Raw genomic sequence first — 13,365 nt, forward strand, 5'->3', positions numbered from 1 at the left:
AAGCTGTGACCAGTACAGTCAAGGACAATCATAAGGATACGTTTTGTGCTGTGTTACATGTACAAACACTGAGCAACAATTGGAGACAACAGCTTTATTGGCGCCTTTAACTTGGAAGCACTGGTCAGCCACCTGCAATGACGTGAGCAGTTGCAGTTCAGATGTAAAAAGAGAAGAGCAGAGAAACAGTATAGCTTCAAAGGTCATTTAATTTTTAAAAATAATGAAATAATATTGTACAAAACTGGCAGCACTACAGCATGCTTTTTAGGTGAGCAGACAGAAAGCATAAAATGATCTTGTACCCACCTTACATAGTATCGTAATTACCAACAGGGGTGATGCAAATTCCTAACCTACAGACAGGGTAATTTTTCTGAGCGAGTTACGTGTGATACAAAAGCTTACTGCAGGGATTTCACCATTTTGTTGAATACTGAAAACAATAAAGGTATTAATTACAGTCAGTCATGAGCTAATCTGTTAGCTCCTTCCTTATCCAAATTGGAGAAGTACATTTCAGTTCTGGAACTGTCATCTGCTATATTGACAACAAGTCGATCAACAACAGAATCCAGGAAGCCACCGTGGTGCTGCATTTTCTTCTCTTTTATGAGGTGCTGTTCTATATGTTGTCAGTGTTTGGCATGACATGTGAAAAAGCTGCATGTGTTAGTTCCAGTATGTCTGGCAGCTTAACAGTCTTGAAATTTCTTGGGCCAAATCACTTAACTTGGTTCCTCATATTGTAATTGTGCAACGGCAAATGTAAAAATGCTGCATTTGTATGCTGTGAAAATTATTGTTTTCCATGTTTCTGTGACAGTTACCTACATCTGTGGTATAAAACAATGGACATAGTCCAAATAGAGAGTATTTGGTTTTTCATTTTTGCCTTCAAAAATTAAACTGTTACGTTGCTTAATTTAAGCAACCTTTAATAACAATCTTTCATAAAATCTCAATTATTCTTAATTATTAAGAATTTATATTTGAAATGAAAACAGGAATTTTGTGTGCAACTTGTAATTAGAAACAAGAAGACATGCATTATTCATAAAAGATGATGATGAATTTTACAATTACGAGATGTAGGTATTTCTAATTGAGGGAGGAAAAGAAAAATGACTCAAACAAGATTTGAACTAGCGAACCATGAACTGTGTTAAATAACAATCTACTATGTTACCAATTCCACTATACATAGAATGTAAGTTTGTGTCTCAACTGTTTGTAATACAGTACCTCAATAATCTTCTAGAGAAGATCATTTAGAATTTGTAGAGAACAGAAAGTAAAAAATGACTAAGTAATAGTGGAAATGAGAGAAAGAATACAAGACGTGATGGATAGAAGGATAATAAAATGGTATGGGCATGTGAGAAGAATGGAGGAAGCCAGAATTCTGAAAATGATCCTGGAATGGGAATCGGAGACTCAGAGAAGAGGACACCTTATGACCACCTGACTCCAAAATGTACGATTAACAATGAGAAGACTTGACACAGAGGAAGAAGATATACAAGGTTGGAACACCTGGAGGGATATGCTGAGGAGATAAATGAAGATCCAATGTAACAGATGTAATTCAGACAAACAAGAAACCTGCCATATTTTAAATGTATCTTTTGATTTGACGTAACTGTCTGATTTCTAGTTGGAATTAAATAAAATAGATGGAGCAAATTTAGAAGAATCAAAAATACAACAGAAGTAGTGTCAAAGTGACAGTCATATCAGATAATGTAATGAAAAGATAGTTGCTACTCACTGTATAGCGAAGATGCTGAGTTGCAGAAAGACACAACAAAAAGACTGTTGGAAAGTTTGCTTTAGGCCAACAAGGCCTTTGTCAGAAGGGGGGGGGGGGGGGGTGTCGCACATGCCTGGCACTGGCAAACACAACTTGAACACACATGACCACTGTCATGTGAGCTGTCAGAGACTGTGGTCGTGTGTGTGTGTGTGTGTGTGTGTGTGTGTGTGTGTGTGTGTTTTGTCTGTTTTTGACAAAAGCCTTGTGCCTTGTTGACCAAAAGCTAACTCCCTGACAACATTTTTGTTGTGCCTGTCTGCGACTCAGCATCTCCACTATACGGTGAGTAGCAACTATCCTTTTCATTTTATTGTTACATTCCATCCTGGATTTTCCATTGTTTGAATCATATCAGATACATATGTTTGATGTAAAACACATCACTAACAGCTCAAATCCTAAGACAAGTCTCTAAATACTAATTTATGCAGGGTAGCAAGAATGAAACTGTTCCAAGAAATATTTTTGACTTTTCATGACGGTGTATTCCAAACAGTTAAAAAAATAATTAGGAAATTAAATACATTTGACACCATGTGCAGACACTGTGGGTAAGTGTGCTTACATAAAACATGTAATTACGTGTTTAAAAATCTTTATCACTACTGTTAACGGCTATTGCAAAATGTTAAGACTGTTTGGTTTTTTATTTTTTTTAATTTTTGTCAGTTTTATTTTGGCTGCCCGGTACTTATTGATTAAAATAATGAAAAATTGTCATTTTAAATTTGTAGTGGTTCACTTATCTTAAGAAATGTTTCTTTGACAGGTGGAATAAGTTAAGATGCGTGAGTAATTTTGAGAAGAAACTCGGCCTGGCACTGGAGATATCAGCAGATATTCCACCAGAGGATGTTATTACTAGATGGCTTGGTGAACCTGTTAAGTGTATTGTACTTCCTACTACTGTGTTCATAACAAACAAAAAAGGTTATCCAGTTCTATCACGTGCACATCAGAATTTAGTGAAGCAGTTTGCAAATTTGGATGTACAAGTTATTGTAAGAGGAGCCACTAGACATGGTTACAGCAAATATTACCAACAATATTTGGACCATTTTTGGCAGGTTAGTCTCTTAACAACAGGATCAATGTATATATTAAAGACCACTGAGAAGAAATCAGAATTTTTGGAATGTATGTACTTGTTGTATGGATTGGACACTTTTGTTATATATTGAACTGTGCTTCTCATCAGTAGATTTCCCTATGGAATTATCCATAATCCTTTCCACATTTCAGAAAGGTAAGCCTCAGTGTGCTGTTTAACGCCTCAGTGTGTTGTGTAAGCCTTCAGTGGGTGCACCCGTGTATGAAGTGTGCCAACCATAGATTAAGTTGCGTTTGCACCACTCTATCTTTGCTTCACAGTTGCTAGCCCATACGTATTTCTTCATTATTGCTTCAGCTAACACAAAGATTAATTGTGCTGTCATACGTCCAAGTGAGCAGCAGTTTTCTAAAACTAAAAGCGAACTAGGTGAGAAAAAAAATTCACGATCCATGCAAGAAAGTGAATCAGATTAGAAACTGACAGTACAATACCACAATGAGGCAGTTGGCTACTACATAATTAGTAATCGATTAGACAGTAGGCTGGTATCTGATGCAACTGCAATTAAAGAGTGCTGTAGCCCATATTATGTAAGTTTATTTTATCGTCATTTAATTAAACTAAGGTTAAACTTTGATTTTGTTCACACATTTACCTGGATTACATAAAGACAGCTAGTCTTTACATATGCACAAAGTACGCCACATGCTTGTTCGTTTTATGAAAAGTGGCGTGCCTGCTCAAGTGTTAAAACTGCCTTGGTGAAGTAAATGATGTGCAGTTCTCATATAATAATTTGGGTGGTCATTGAAGCTGAGAAACATTTTTTTATAAGTGGGAAGCTAGCTGTGGATGTTTCGTGGTATAATTTATTTTGTGGACTGATTTTCAATCTTTAAGTCTATCATCAGATATTAACTATCATCATTAGAGGAGATAGAATAGTGGTGAATAACTTGGAAAAGGATATTACAGATATAGAGTGTGATTTGAAAGCATATTAAACTTTATATCTTTGATGCTGCAATTGCAAGATAGTCAAAAATATGTAAGCTACAAAGCAAATATATGTAAAGGGTACGTACTGTACCATAAAACACTAACACTTAACATTGAAGAACAATGAAAAATAGCTACTGTATTTGTCCGTGTAAGTGTGATGAATTGCTCCTAACTGCAGAGATAACATATATATGGTAAAACAACGAAGTATACAAGGTGTGTCTGTAAGAATGTGCAAAAATTTAACAGGGCATAGAGAACACTCCACTGAACAGTTTGAGGTAGGGAACCTGGGGTCGGAGAAGCCAGCGTAAAGAGATAATAAGAATAAAAATCACATTATTGTGTACTTTATTTACATTAGTTACAGTTAACTGCAAATACCATCATTGACACAACAAACATACCAATTGCACTGTATCTTACAAAATGTGCTGAAACGACAGCCATCAGCCTCGATGAAAGCATGACATTAGTGAACAAGATTCTCAAGCACCCTGACAAATATTCACGGTGTATTTCAAATCCCGACGCAGGCAGCTACTATTCTGGCAACTAATTTCATCTCTGTATCCACTGGGGTCTCACACACTAGTGACTTTAGATATCCCCATAGGAAGTATCAAGGGACAAGGGAATTCGGGTCAGGAACCTCACGGGTTATGGAATAGGACCTCTTCTTCCAATCCAGCGGCCAGAAAATACAGCATTGAGATGGTTGCAGACATCTGCACTGAAGTGAGGTGGTGCATCATGACATTGTATCCACATCCTCTCACGAACAGCCAAAATACATTCTCCAACAGCTCACATAGAACTATTGCACAAACCTCAAGTACAGGTGGACATTCAGACAGATGGCCGGGTAGAAGATATGGCCCTATGAGATTGTCGCCTACAGTGCCGGCCCAGATATTCACAGCAAAACTTGCTTGATGATGTGGCTCTACTACAGCGCAGGGGTTTTCCTCATCCCCCACATGGCTATTCCTGCTGTTCAAAATACCGCCATGATCAAATGAGGCCTTGTCAGTTAACAGCACAATTTGGAAGAAATCTGGTCGATCAATCCATTGTTGTAGCGACCAGTGACACAATGCAACCCTCGGTGCATAGTCAGTTATTAGCATTGCATGGACTTCTGGATAAAATGGGTGTAATTCTTGTTCATGGAGTGCTTGCCACATGCTAATATGTTCAGTGCCCATTGCATGTGCAATACGATGAGTACTTGTAGTGGGGCACACTGCAACACGTTCCAGCACCACCTCTTCAAAATGGGGTGTGCGATTGGTCCTCATGTTGCCAGGTCCCTCATTTCTTCTTTTCAGTGAACCAGTCTTCTGCATTCATTGATCGAGAGAAATAAACACTTGTTGTGGCGGATGATGTCTATTAGAAATCGTTCCCTATACAGTCTTTCAGCAGCGAAATCATTGAAATGTACATCCCCACACACAAGGTGCACCTCAGTGAGTTCTGTGAAACTGTGCCAGTACTGCTCTATTGTATTGTACTGTACATCTCTGAATAGCACTGAGTAATGAATAAGTCTGTCATTGATTCATAGCACATTCTGTCATGAGAAAATGTAAATACGATACAACAGAGCAACCTTATGGGCAAGTAAAGTAAACAAAACCTGCATCATGACTTTCTAGCAATCGAGCTCGTCCTCCTTGTTTCCTTGCAGAAAATGGAGAATGCACATGTAAATAACAGCGCAATATGTGTAAATTTGTATGCATGTTAGTTGTGAATAAGCTGGGGAACAGTAATACTAGACAAAGCAGTAGACAAGTTTACTTCCACATCTCCTTAAACTGGCTTCTCCGACCCCAGGTGACCTACCTCAAATTGCTCAGTGGAACATTCTCTATGTCCTGTTACATATTCGCATGCTCTTAAGGAAATACCCTGTATAGCAGTTTTAATTACGTTAACAATCAGCATAAAATAAGTGAAAGACATTTACTCAGCAATCATGCAGTGCAACTTCTAAAATGTCCTACTTACAAATTGTTGTTGTTGTTGTTGTTGTTGTTGTCGTCGTCTCCAGTCCTGAGACTGGTTTGATGCAGCTCTCCACACTACTCTACCCTGTGCAAGCTTCATCATCTCCCAGTACTTACTGCAACCTACATGCTTCTGAATCTGCTTAGTGTATTCGTCTCTTGATCTCTCTCTTTGATTTTTATCCTCCACACTGCCCTCCAATCCTAAATTTGTGGTCCCTTGATGCCTCAGAACATGTCCTACCAACCGATCCCTTCTTCTAGTCAAGTTGTGCCACAAGCTCCTCTTCCCCCTAATTCTATTCAATACCTCCTCATTAGTTATGTGATCCACCCATCTAATCTTCAGCATTCTTTAGCACCACATCTCAAAAGCTTCTATTCTTTTCTTGTCCAAACTATTTATCATCCATGTTTCACTTCCATATATGGCTAACTCCATACAAATACTTTCAGAAAAGACTTCCTGACACATACTTGATGTTAACAAATTTCTTTTCTTTAGAAGCGCTTTCCTTGCCATTGCCAGTCTGTTTTATATCGTCTCTACTTTGACGATCATCAGTTATTTTGCTCCTCAAATAGCAAAACTCCTTTACTACTTTAAGTGTCTCATTTCCTAATCTAATTCCCTCAGCATCACCCGATTTAATTCGACTACCTTCCATTATCCTCGTTTTACTTTTGTTGATGTTCATCTTATACCCTCCTTTCAAGACACCGTCCGTTCCATTCAACTGCTCTTCCAAGTCCTTTGCTGTCTCTGACAAATTACAATGTCATCGGCGAACCTCATAAGTTTTTATTTCTTCTCCATGGACTTTAATACCAACTCCGAATTTTTCTTTTGTTTCCTTTACTGCTTGCTCAATATACAGATTGAATAACATCGGGGAGAGGCTACAACCCTGTCTCACTCCCTTTCCAACCACTGCTTTCCTTTCATGTCCCTCGACTCTCATAACTGCCATCTGGTTTCTGTACAAATTGTAAATAGCCTTTCGCTCCCTGTATTTTACCCCTGCCACCTTTAGAATATGAAAGAGAGTACTCCAGTCAACATTGTCAAAAGCTTTCTCTAAGTCTACAAATGCTAGAAATGTAGGTTGGTCTTTCCTTAATCTTTCTTCTAAGATAAGTCGTAAGGTCAGTATTTTCTACGGAATCCAAACTGATCTTCCCTGAGGTCGGCTTCTACCAGTTTTTCGATTCGTCTGTAAAGAGTTTGTGTTAGTATTTTGCAGCCATGGTTTATTAAACTGATAGTTCGGTAATTTTCAAATCCGTCAACACCTGCTTTCTTTAGGATTGGAATTATTATATTCTTCTTGAAGTCTGAGGGTATTTCGCCTGTCTCATACATCTTGCTCACCAGATGGTAGAGTTTTGTCATGACTGGCTCTCCGAAGGCCGTCAGTAGTTCTAATGGAATGTTGTCTATTCCCGGGGCCTTGTTTCGACTCAGGTCTTTCAGTGCTCTGTCAAACTCTTCACGCAGTACCATATCTCGTATTTTATCTTCATCTGCATTCTCTTCCATTTCCATAATATTGTCCTCAAGTACATCGCCCTTGTATAGACTGTCTATATACTCCTTCCACCTTTCTGCTTTCCCTTCTTTGCTTATAACTGGGTTTCCAGCTGAGCTCTCGATATTCATACAAGTGGTTCTCTTTTCTCCAAAGGTCTCTTTAATATACTTGTAGGCAGTATCTCTCTTACCCTAGTGAGATAAGCCTCTACATCCTTACATTTGTCCTCTAGCCATGCCTGCTTAGCCATTTTGCACTTCCTGTCCATCTCATTTTTGAGATGTTTGTATTCCTTTTTGGCTGTTTCATTTACTGCATTTTTATTTTTTTCCTTTCATCAATTAAATTCAGTATTTCTTCTGTTACCCAAGGATTTCTACTAGCCCTCGTCTTTTTACCTACTTGATCCTCTGCTGCCTTCACTATTTCATGCCTCAAAGCTACCCATTCTTCTTCTACTGCATTTCTTTCCCCCATTCCTGTCAATCGTTCCCTAATGCTCTCCCTGAAACCCTCTACAACCTCTGGTTCTTTCAGTTTATCCAGGTCCCATCTCCTTAAATTCCCACCTTTTTGCAGTTTCTTTAGTTTTAATCTACAGTTCATAACCAATAGATTGTGGTCAGAGTCCACATCTGCCCCTGGAAATGTCTTACAATTTAAAACCTGGTTCCTAAATCTCTGTCTTACCATTATATAATCTATCTGATACCTTCTAGTATCTCCAGGATTCTTCCATGTATACAACCTTCTTTTATGATTCTTGAACCAAGTGTTAGCTATGATTAAGTTATGCTCTGTGCAAAATTCTACGTGACGGCTTCCTCTTTCATTTCTTACCCCCAATCCATATTCACCTACTATGTTTCCTTCTCTCCCTTTTCCTACTCTCGAATTCCAGTCACCCATGACTATTAAATTTTCGTCTCCCTTCACTAGCTGAATAGTTTCTTTTATCTCATCATACATTTCATCAGTTTCACTTACAAATCACTTGATGCAAAATGTTACCTGTGGCAATACTAACATAGTTGAAATTTTTTTAGGTTAACTTCATATAAATGTGTATGAAATATTGGACTTCATTGTAGAGATGATATACACGTGATGAAATAAGATAGCAGTTTGGAATATATTGACAATCACAATAAAAATAGAGGCAAAATGGATTAACAGAGTGAGAAAGACACTGTTCAAAGAAATGCTAAATTAAAGGCTTATCCATGGCAATACCAATTTGGGGTGGGGGTGGGGGTGTTACTGTAACCCACCTTTTGTAAACATTTCAACATAGTTGTGTACTTTATATTTTAAAATTTTGAAATACATTTCTATTTTTTAACAAGTTTTTTACTATATCCCATACTTGTTTTAAATTTTTTCTGTTAGACTTAATTCAAAAATTTGTCTGATTGAGGTGGTCATAAAGTTTCCTTCCTGTTGTAGCAGATATGTCTTTTCACAATGAATGTCATATTCAGTATTTCCAGATTCTGGGCTCTTGTTGCATACCAGTATCTCTAGAAAGTACAGGGTGAGCCAAAAAGAACTTAACAACTTTGGAATGATACAGATTTTTTTGAGAAAACTTACGGGATCAGTAGATGTGCCATTTAGCAGCTAACAACCTCAAGATTCACATAAAAGTGACAAGTGTCATTTTAGTTTGATGTGACTGCCATTTTTGATGTGGCAAACATCTCACCGGTGATAAATTTCTTCCCACACTCGTTGCAGCAAATTGAGCATAACTTGTGCAATGACAGCATAGATTTGATTTTTCATGTCAGCTAAATTGTATGGTAGGGGTGGAACATACACACTATCTTTAATGAAACTGCAGGGAAAGAAATCCGATGGATTCAAGTCTGGAGAGCAGTGTGGCCATGCTATTGGCTCTTCATGGCCAGGCCACTGACCAGGCAAACAATTATCGAGGAAACATTGAACTTCTGTGAGGAAATAAGGTGGTGCACCATCTTGCTGGTAGTGAACCATCCCAGTTCGATCATCTTCATCGATCTGTGGAATTAAAAAGTTTTCAAGCACGTCCAGATACACTGTGCCAGTGACAGTTTCGTCTATGAAGAAGAAAGGGCTGTTCACTTTCAGTTTGCTAAGGCACAAAACACATTCAAGTGAAAGTAGCCATTTTAACTGTGCACTATGCTTCTGCTCCTGGTGACGGAATGGGATACTGAAACTTGAGGTTGTTTGCTACAAAATGACACATATACTGATTATGTAAGTTATCTCAATAAATTTCTATATAATTACAAAGTTGTAAAGTCCTTTTTGACTCACCCTGTATGTTGTTAATAAGTCAACAACAATTAATGTAGCTTTTTTGTGATGGTCATTAAGTACTCCCTCCCCCCCCCCATGTGGTATTAACACAATTGAAACATTAAGATTATTGGAAGTGTGCTGGTATTGCTAGGGTTAAGTGAAGCTTAGAATGTGGAAGTACAAAGCTGAATTTGACCATTTAATATTAAATGAAGACAGTATGCTAGATGTTTGTTGATATCCAGCAGATCCAACAGCCTTGGTTTTCACTGATTGGTTGCCAAATGAAGGTATGAATTTGTTACTGTATTTATGATCTTCTCTCAATACATACTCAGCAAATGTGGAGTCAGGATTCTATAACCTCCGGCTACAACCACATTAAACAGTTTTCATTAATATATCTCTGCCCAGTTGACCATTCTGATACTTACTACAGTCAATATAAGTAATTTTTTGTACTCCACTACCATCTACTATTTAGGTCTTTCTTTGTTGAAAATATGTGGGCTGTGGTGTTCCTTACATAGTACATTTTTTAGTTGAAGAATTTCAGTGTTTGGGGCATATTTTGTGATAATTGTAATAAGTAGTAGTGGGATAGTACATTATTGTCTGTAAACATTGAAAGGAATGCCAGAGGGAATATGAGGCAGTGGTATAATTGATTGGCATTGGTCTGTAGAGTCTGAGACCAAATGCTTGTGTATTTATGTGGACGTTAAGGCCTAGAAATTAGGAGTATACATGCAAAACCAACTAAAGCTGTAGCCATTCACAGTGAATTCCACCTTTTTATTATGATTAGGTCCATAAAATAATGGAATGTACTTAATTTCCACTATCTTTGCCATTGAAACCCATGGTTTAGATACTTTACTCTTTGACTGCTCTGGACATATTAATGTGTGCTCCTGCCGCCGCCACTGCTGCTGTCCCCGGGTTCATTGGATAAGTTTAGGCATGCCTTTGATCCTCCCGTCAGGGGCTCTAGACATTTATACACACACCACTTTGTGCTACCTTTGTGTTCCTGTTACCATGGCCAGCTGCTCGGGTCTTTGTGTGCCCCAGATGTGTTGATGCACCAGTGGCTGGGTAGAGCACCCCAAGTAGTGGCATTTCTGCTGCTCAGCAGCATTCCATCATTCAACCTGTTTGCTTTTGCTCCTGTGATCTTATTTGTGTTGTTGCTTTCATCTTCAAATGGTTCAAATGGCTCTGAGCACTATGGGACTTAACTTCTGAGGTCATCAGTCCCCTAGAACTTAGAACAACTTAAACCTAACTAACCTAAGGACATCACAAACATTCATGCCCAAGGCAGGATTTGAACCTGTGACCGTAGTGGTCGCATGGTACCAGACTGTAGCGCTTAGAACTGCTCGGCACCCTGGCGGGCGCTTTCATCTCCATTTTTTGATTGAGAAAATGTCATACCGTTGTGGTTGTAGAGAGAAAGAAATCGTACGTACAGTGTGAGGCAGCTACACCTGGTGCTTGATATTCTAAATGTTGTAAATAAACGAAAGATCTTCATGGAAGCTGAAGTAATTAAAACATTTAGTTGCTTAGCCACTACATCCTGTGGCATAACAACAAATAAGTTAGATTACAGCTGAAAGCCCCACAAAGGATATTGTAAATACTAGTGTGTTCAATGTCACAATATTCTTTTTTGACTGGATATGATAATGCTGTTGAAAGATGTACATCTCTCCATTGAAAAAATTTGCAAAAGCCTTGTTTTGGTATCTTGAACCACTTATGAAATACGATGGGTGTTACAACCACACGATTCTAATTTTATATGCAAAGATCGGTGGGCGCAATTTGCGCAACCCTCCCATGGATATAAGAACCGATATCTTGAGAGTGGTGGTATGTATCATTCTGCTGTTAGTTTTAAACATAATTTCGATATATTTGTTACATTTCATTCACTGCAATCAATGACATAAAACATACCGTACACAAGGCCTATGCACTGAACTTAAACTCTGTAAAATATCATGCAATGCTTTACTTCGTTATGAGCACTAAGACTAATAATGAAAAGTAATTCAGTTCTTTATCAAGTGAAGATATCATGCTTTTATATGTGAAATAATCAAATTTACTCACCAAATAGTTTTCGTAAAATGGGATAAGAAGCCTTTTATTGGCTGGCTGCTCACCTGCGCGAAATGCTAGGACAGTTGTAATTCCTTGTCATACAACAATATTGACACGTGTGTTTTTGTCCATGCAGTGATTCATTTCTAGAGGAGTTTAAATTATTAGAGTAACTTTTACAGTAGTGCGTCAACTATCTGGCTTGTTTCTATTTGTGTACTTCGTTAATATCATAATAATTCTTCTTACTGGCAAAATAAAGGTTAATTTATTGTATGTACTGCACTTTTTCAAAGCTTTACCAAGCAGGTGCTGGATATAGTGCTGTGTAGCTGTTCAAAATGTTTTATGCATCTTTTGCACTTGTAGCAGATCTGGAATTGCAGGTGTAAGGTACATACAGTATTTTTAATATTCAATAAATTACTGAACCCTCCTCAACAAAATATACTTGAAGCCCTCTTTATACCAGTGCTCACAAACAACCATGAACACACGTAGAGAGCAGTTCTGTTGGAAACACTATGTTCTTTGCTTCTTCAGTTGAGTATCAAACGTTGAAACTATGTGCATTGTTAAAACTGTTGATTTGTGCGGTCCTTTGTGTTTTTAATTAAGGAGTCCAAAGTGGATGATATGTAAGACGTCAGAAAATGTTAATAAAATCAGGTCTTGACATAAAAAAAAGTTTCTCATGACACAGCTGGGGTCGGAAGAGCTAATTGCAGTACTATGGTCTATACAGCTTTTTTGTTACCCAGCTTGACTTCTCATCACGTTAGACCACATAGTCAAGAGTCAACTGTATTTTGTATTCGGGGCCATGAAATCCTGAGTGGCAGACGAAATTATCATGCCAAGTCCTCCAGGAATATTCAGCACAGAGGAACCAGACCATGTAGCAAAATGTGTTCACAGCTAGCAGTTGGAACTCAGTGTCTCAGTGCATGCCATAGTATGGAGGCAACAACGAAGCTGCGCTCTCCACAGAAAGCAGCAGGGACATTTGTAGCATTCAATGGTTCACTCTCTTTTTGCTAAAATTTTCATAATTCATCTGTTCTGTTATTTTTCCATCAGTTTGCTCACTTGTTCGTGGAATTTTCTGTTTGATGATGCTCCAATATTGATATAGGTTTTTTTGTTTTGTTGTTTAACTTGTTTGAGCTTGGAAAATATGTTCACTGCAATTGCATAGGATTTTGTCCTTTTGTCCGGCTTTTGCATCCCATATAATTCAGATCAGCTCAGTTTTCCATATTACTGTGTAGTGGGAATGTATTTTCTCTTATTCTCACTGGGTATGTGTCAGATTAAAAATCCAGAGTTCTGGGGTTCAGTCATCAGTTGGTGCTAGGATTTATCTCACTGCTTTCAACTCAGGCAAATAATTTGAACACATGGGGAGAGGGGGAAAAAAATCTGCAAATTTGCAGCATGGTTCAGAATCAACATTCAGCTCTACACTCCCCTTCCATTACTGGTTGGATAAGTTCAATGAATGATGGAGAGCAAAGACACAATGCCTCGTTTGGGACCACA

The 13,365-nt window shown here is 38.1% G+C and overlaps 1 protein-coding gene across 2 annotated transcripts in view; it reads left to right on the forward strand.

Moving 5' to 3' along the window:
- The window catches only part of LOC124612439 (protein arginine N-methyltransferase 5), a 91,025-nt gene that overhangs the window by 48,572 nt on the left and 29,088 nt on the right, over positions 1–13,365 (forward strand). For both annotated transcript variants that reach the window (XM_047140649.1, XM_047140651.1), the window contains exon 5: positions 2,586–2,883. In XM_047140649.1, the coding sequence (XP_046996605.1) occupies positions 2,586–2,883 (298 nt within the window). The remainder of the gene's footprint in view (positions 1–2,585; positions 2,884–13,365) is intronic.

Source organism: Schistocerca americana, chromosome 4 (assembly GCF_021461395.2).
Source record: "Schistocerca americana isolate TAMUIC-IGC-003095 chromosome 4, iqSchAmer2.1, whole genome shotgun sequence".
Lineage (NCBI taxonomy): Eukaryota > Metazoa > Arthropoda > Insecta > Orthoptera > Acrididae > Schistocerca > Schistocerca americana.